Source organism: Populus euphratica, unplaced genomic scaffold (assembly GCF_000495115.2).
Source record: "Populus euphratica unplaced genomic scaffold, PopEup_1.0 scaffold47.1, whole genome shotgun sequence".
Classification (NCBI taxonomy): Eukaryota; Viridiplantae; Streptophyta; class Magnoliopsida; order Malpighiales; family Salicaceae; genus Populus; species Populus euphratica.
In genome coordinates, this window is record NW_011499925.1 from 580783 (window position 1) to 587410 (window position 6628).

At 30.5% G+C, this 6628-nt stretch overlaps 1 protein-coding gene across 1 annotated transcript; it reads right to left on the reverse strand.

Moving 5' to 3' along the window:
• Positions 1-713: 713 nt before the first annotated feature.
• On the reverse strand, positions 714-3323 carry LOC105135600 (RNA-binding (RRM/RBD/RNP motifs) family protein). Its single transcript, XM_011040549.1, has 6 exons — positions 3158-3323; positions 3023-3063; positions 2464-2627; positions 2123-2222; positions 1835-2004; positions 714-1585 (listed from the first exon to the last, which is right to left on the reverse strand). Exons 1-6 carry the CDS (start codon positions 3211-3213, stop codon positions 1070-1072), a joined length of 1047 nt encoding a protein of 348 aa, XP_011038851.1. The 5' UTR covers positions 3214-3323; the 3' UTR covers positions 714-1069.
• Between the last annotated feature and the right edge of the window lie 3305 nt (positions 3324-6628).

A 6628-nucleotide genomic window follows, 5' to 3' on the forward strand; every position in this document is an offset into this window, starting at 1 on the left:
AAAAATAAAGGGGGGGGGGGGGGGGCAATTATTTTCATAATTTTGTTTAAAACAATTCTGGCTACAAAATAGGTTTAGCCTCTCCACGACAACTGCTTTGGATCTTAGAACATTAAAAAAAATCCACCACACTAACAACTGCTGCAGAAATACAACTGTATAACAGTCAACAATTATATAAAGCAACGATATGAATTCCACAGCCACGGCCATTCAAAAATAAAAGACAATGAAAAACTAATCAACATGGGGGGGCTCCCTTTTAGAAGATAATAAAACTATACTTCATCTAAAGCTGAACTAAACCATTGTCAAAGGCTAGATGTTTTACCAAAAGATCAAATAGCCGGACCAGATCCACAAGCATGCTTATTTTCTCACATAATTTAAAATATAGGAACCTATGGCCTGACATTTACCACCACTTGGCAAAAAAGTAATTTGGATTCTTGTGAACTTTTACCTCAACCAAGTGGGTCCCAAGTTGCTTCATAATTAAACCAGGAAAAAACTCACATTTTTAGGCGGAAACCTATGGTCAATTCTTGATAGATAAGAGTTGAACATCTATTATGTTTCCTCATTGGAATCAACATAGATCACCTAGTCCGACAACACCTTGTGCGAAAGAGGTACTAACCATAGAGGCATCTCTAGAAACAAGCTAAGAATACATGTTAAAGTTAGAAGTCCAGCTGCTAATCAGATGCAAAGAGAAAACCAATAAAATATAAATACATCTAATCTAGATCAAACTTAAAGACATGGCAACATACTCTGAACCAAGATGCTATAGTCTATAACACAATCTGAAACAACTACAACAAGTAACCGAGACAACCAATAACTTAAGAGAAGAAAAAACTAAAGCCTGCTAGCCACCATACAATAGAAGAAATAGTCTAATTAAATAGGTCTTCTGATCCTTAAAAGCTTTCCTCACTTGATGTGATAGCAGACTTCTAGTACATGTGGAAAGTGCCTATCCATTCACAAGGCTTTAAACTAGAGTACCCTGTTTGAAACTTCTAGGCAAAGCTTAAGGAACAACTGCATGAAAGTGCTCTTTCTACCTTGCATAAGGATGGTAACGACTACTGCCAGTATAGCCTCCCCTTCCATACAGCCCACCTGCTCCTCCATAACTAGTACCTGGACCAGATTCATAAGCACTGGTATAACCAGAAGCTCCATAATTTCCATATCCCTCACCTCCTCGACCATATCCTCCTAAGCCACTAGCACCATAACCCCCACCGAAACCACCTCCATAAGGCGGATAGCGACCAGAATAACCAAGGGAGGCTTCAGCTCTGTAACCTCCTAGGCTAGTCCCTCCAAAATTTCCATAGCCACCACCAAAGTCCCCACCACCACTACCATAGCCATATGCACTACTGAGTCTACTAGACAGGCCAGGTGTCCTATAAGGGCCAGGCCCAAACCCTCCATCAAACCCCCCATACGGACCATTGAACCCACCATAATTATCACTATTGAAAGAACGACCCCTAGTATTGCTACCGTATGAAGGAGCAGATGGTGGGTTTGAGGCTTTCTTTGGTTCAGCTTTCTTGATCTCCACCTACAACAAAGCAACTTAGTTAACCTAGGTTCTGCAACAGACAAACTAATGTGAGCCCTTTCCTGAGATCTATACCTGTAACGATCTCCAATGCTATATTAGAACAAGAAATGCTAAAACTTAACTACATACATGAGGAAAAATAACCATTGTATGACAAGGAAAAAAACAAATGCAATAATGCATGTTGCAACATAACAAGGATCTTTTTACATTCTTCTTTCTTGGGAACACTATAAACAAGCTTACCTGGGTACCAGCCATATCAATCATATTTCCGTTGGATAACATTTCATCAACAACTTCTTCACTGTCAAAAATTATAAATCCAAATCCACGTGAACGGTTGGTTTCATGATCACGTATAATCTGGTGTTCAACTACTTTCCCATATTTGGAAAAAAAATTCTGAAACTCATCTGAAAAAAAATAAACATCCAAAATTAGCAAAGGTCTAAAGAAGTGCTGCATGAACTAAACAGGGAACACAGCTAGCAAACTATCACCCTGTCAACAAAATACATCAGCAGTACTTACCTTCTGTCACGGAAGATGGAATCCCACCCACAAAAATCTTCTTTGTTTTAAAATCCTTTGACTGCCCAGAACCTTTAGGGATAGTCCTTTTAATCTCAACCTGCTCCATTGTCCTTTGTTAGTCTCAAGGTGAATTTGAATTTATGATATCAAACTACTCTATCACAATAACTGAAGTTGAACAATCAGACCAAATTATATTACTCTGATCACATCATAATGCATTGATCAGAAGAACAAATAGGTGCATCCACACAGGAAATCGCTAACATAAGAATGCTGTTTTTAAAGTACTCTTTAAGGAAGACAGTGATGTGGAACCTTTAAGAAGGATAATATACCTGTTTTCCATTGATCACATGAGTGTCTTCAATAACCTTGTCAACAACAGAAGGATCAGCATAGGTTATAAATCCAAAACCCCTAGGTTGACCAGTGTACCGATCCTTCATAATAACAGAATCAGTAATCTCCCCATATTTCCCAAAGTGCTTGTTAAATGTAGCTGCAATTAAATCAATACAATGTTAGGGAAAAACCCAAAACAACAAACCAGTACCAACAAAACCTCAATTCCGTGAAATATGCACTAGCCAATTCCATAGTTTCAACAATCACACAGAATTAAATTTTTTAAAAAAAAAAGATATATTGCAATAATCCTTTCAAATAATAATCATCCATTATTCAATTACAGACTACGTAGATATAATAAGCAATGAACCATAAACTCAACAACGAAGTAATACCCACCACAAAATCTCAGTCCCATCAATCTATTTCAACCAGCGTCAGAATTTCAACAACCCAATAAAAATAAAAGATTTACAGCAATCATCCCCTTAAAACATCACAAACTAATCAATTCAATTTTGAATAATAAAAACAATGATAACTCACCATAAGTGGTGTCTTTCGCCAATCCTCCAATAAAAATCTTCCTGCACACCAAATAAAACGCAATTAGGACATGAAAGATTCAAATCAATTTGATTCACCAATTTTCTCAGAAACGAAATCAACAGAAATACGAACCCGGGGCTGGCTCCATCGCCAGTGTGGGGATTGTCGATCTTTGATCTGGAACCCATTATCAGGTCGTTTGCTTGTATGCTTTTTTCGAGAAAAATTGGATCGATTGATTGAATAGAATGAGAAGAGCAGTCTAGGGTTTGTATATATATTGAAACCCAAGGAGATCTGCTGTGTGTGGTGCCTTGATTGCTTTTTATATGAAAAGACGATTTCGACATTCGTTGAACTATAGATTGACCGATGTATCCAACCGACTTCACCTGGGCGGATAAGGACCGGAAAATTGACCCGCTAAGTCGGTTGGTAAATGGACCGTGCTCAGCCTGGGCATTTATCCATCTGGCCAGCTCGGCCCGTCCAGTTGCTTTTTTTTATTATTATTTACATGTCCATAACTATACATTATCACCGTACCCGAGTTTTATTAGAATATTTAGCCCAACAAAAATATTAAAAAATATAATAATAACCACACGGTTAAAAGGACTTTGTAGATAACTACTAAATTTATTAGTTTTACTTTAAAATAATTTACATGTCAAAATTATAAAAGCGATCTACTTTATATAAGAAAAATAATTGATTTTTAAAATGAAAATATATATATCAATAATAATAGTAATATGTAAATTCAACTTTATTTTTCATAAATAAATATACTAAAACATTAATCTAACTTCTAAGAAATATGTTAATCTCATTTGTTTTCCATTATATGCCTGTTTATATATACCACATGGTACATTAAATAATATAAATTAAACTTTTTAAATCACCATTAACTTATATAGTACTTTATTTTCTTTTTATATTGAACATCAAAACTCTAAGAATACTTTAAAATAGATCAATAAAGCTAATGATTAAAATTTGAAAAATAATAGAATCATATGAAAATATTATCAAGATCCTTAATATAAAAATATAGTTATGAAAAAAAATCTTATGGGTCATTTTATTTAAAAGAGTTTTCTTTTAATATATTAGTATTGATTGTAAAAAAGAATAACTTAATAAGTCAAAGATAAAATATATATACACACACGCTAATAATTAAAATTTTAAAACTAATAAATCAAAATATTATCATGATCCTTAATATAAAAATACAGTTATGAATAAATTATTAAGAATCATTTTATTTGAAGAGTTTAGATTGTAAAAATAAGTTATTCTTGTTTACAATCTAAACTTTTTTAAATAATATAATTCATAACTGTATTTTTATATCTATTCACCTCACTTGTGTATAGTTAATAATAAATTTACATTAAAATTCAACAAATTACTAAAATTAACATTAATTATTTTTTTAACATAATCCTTTTAGTTATTTTTTGCTGGAGAAAAAAATTTATACCCTCTTGAAAAAATCTATTAATATTAAAAAATAGTGAAATCATATCATAATTTTTTATTCATGTTTATATCTTTAACTTTTTTCTTACATATAATATATGTGTAAGAAAAATAAATTATTTAAATTGAAGGATTTATAAGAAACTATAATCATTACTTAATGTAAATAATTTATTTTTCTTAACTAATTGTTATAGTTTCTTATAAATCCTTTAATTTAAATAATTTATTTTTCTTATATGTGTTATATAAAATTTTTAAATAAAAATAATTCATAACAATAATTGTCACATCTGACATCAACATTGTGGCGACCCACCTTCTTTTCTATGGAAAGGGTTTTTTGTGTGTGAGAAAGGAAATATCTTAACTTTCTGAGAATGAGTTATCATTTAATATTATGATCACCAGAAAACCTTAAGTGATTAACAAAAATCTATTGTTAGGGACCGATTATGCTATAAGAAAAATTATAACACCTTAAAACATTTTATCTATGATAAGTTGCAATGTTAATTTTGATTTTTATTCCTTAGAGTATTTTGTACCTAATATACTAGTGATCTATCTACAAGGTAATAATAGGTCTACTGTTTTGAGTTAAATCTTGAGTTGAAAGTTAAATCTAGTCATTTTATGGTATAGTTCATTTTTATCACTCCTCGTTATTATATTTGGATAACATTCAATGAATTGACAATTCTAAGGTTAGATACTCATAATCACAACATATAGCTATTTATCGATCAAGTCATGTTAGTAAATAATTTACAAACATGTGTTAGATTCATTACATTCATCCCAAATCTTATAAAAAGTTCAGGAAAGGTATTTCGATGAGGTTCACTTATCCTATGGCACCTAGGCTTTACTTATATCTTTTGAATGAAAACTTAACACTCTCGATTTATACTTATATGTAAATAGTAAATAGTAGATTAAAACTTTTTTTAATACTTTTAATTTTGGTATTGGTGAATCTCAGACTGAAAATCCAATTCTCTCGATTTTATTAATACTAGACTTAAAATTTAATAATCTCTATCTTTTTATCGGAGAATATTAGACTAAAAAGAGAATTTTGAAATGAAGTTACACTTTGAAACGAAGAAGCAAAGATGTTACTCCCCATTAATAGCTCGCTACAAGTATGTTATCTCAAATACCATAAGTAAATAACAAAAGGTTTATTTATTGTGAGTTTGACAAATAATTTTTTTTTGGAATGCTGGCTTTTCAAAAACCTTTAAATTGGGGCAAACCTTGATGTGTTCTATAAACAATTTATAAAACCCAAAATGAATGCATGCAATAAAAAAAATATTTTTGACCTTTTCATTTTTAAACTAATATTTTCGAATGGAACTCATTGACACCAAAATTAATATTTTTTTATGGCCAAAACCGGTTTCAAACGAGACTATCTCTCATCCACAAAATTCTAATCACTTTCTCTCTCCTCTCTAATTCAAGAAACTAAAACATAAAAATAAAGTTTTATACCATAATTACATTCTCAAAATATCATCAGATTAAAATGTTTTCAAATCAATGACATTTGTCATAACCCATTTTTTATCCTTATTTTTTGATATTTTTTAAAATATAAAAGTTTTATAAAAAATATTTTTATTCTATTCAATTAATTTATGATAATTTCATAATTTTTAGCATTTTCGCTTATGTTATTATTGTGTAACAATTGTTTTAAAATAATAATAAAAATGATCAAGAAGCGAAATAATAGGCAAGAGAGAAATGAAAGACCATGGTAGAGTAAAATCAACTAAAATAAAAAAAATTCAAAGATTAAAAAATAAATAAGGGTCATTTTTCATAAAGTGAAGATTAAACAGAATGAAAAAGATTGTAGATGACTTGTATTATATGGAAAGTTTTTCTTTTGTTATTTTTCATAAAATAAGGGTTATTTGTCATTTTTCATAAAATCAACTAAATTTTTCTTTTTTCTATATAAATAAATAATTCAACATCTCAATTGATGGATTTCATGGCTAAATAACATAACTTAATCCCAATTCAACAAATTCCTAAATTAACTTGATGTATTTTATAGCTAATTAATATAATTTAAACCTATTCATGAAAATC

Excerpts from the sequence above, each read along its gene's own strand:
- LOC105135600 (XM_011040549.1), bottom strand. The coding sequence starts at position 3,213 with ATGGGTTCCAGATCAAAGATCGACAATCCCCACACTGGCGATGGAGCC. Across the intron at positions 2,005-2,122 it reads TCCATCTTCCGTGACAGAAG|ATGAGTTTCAGAATTTTTTT; the intron begins GTAAGTACTGCT and ends ATTTTTTTTCAG. Across the intron at positions 1,586-1,834 it reads TTGATATGGCTGGTACCCAG|GTGGAGATCAAGAAAGCTGA; the intron begins GTAAGCTTGTTT and ends GCTTTGTTGTAG.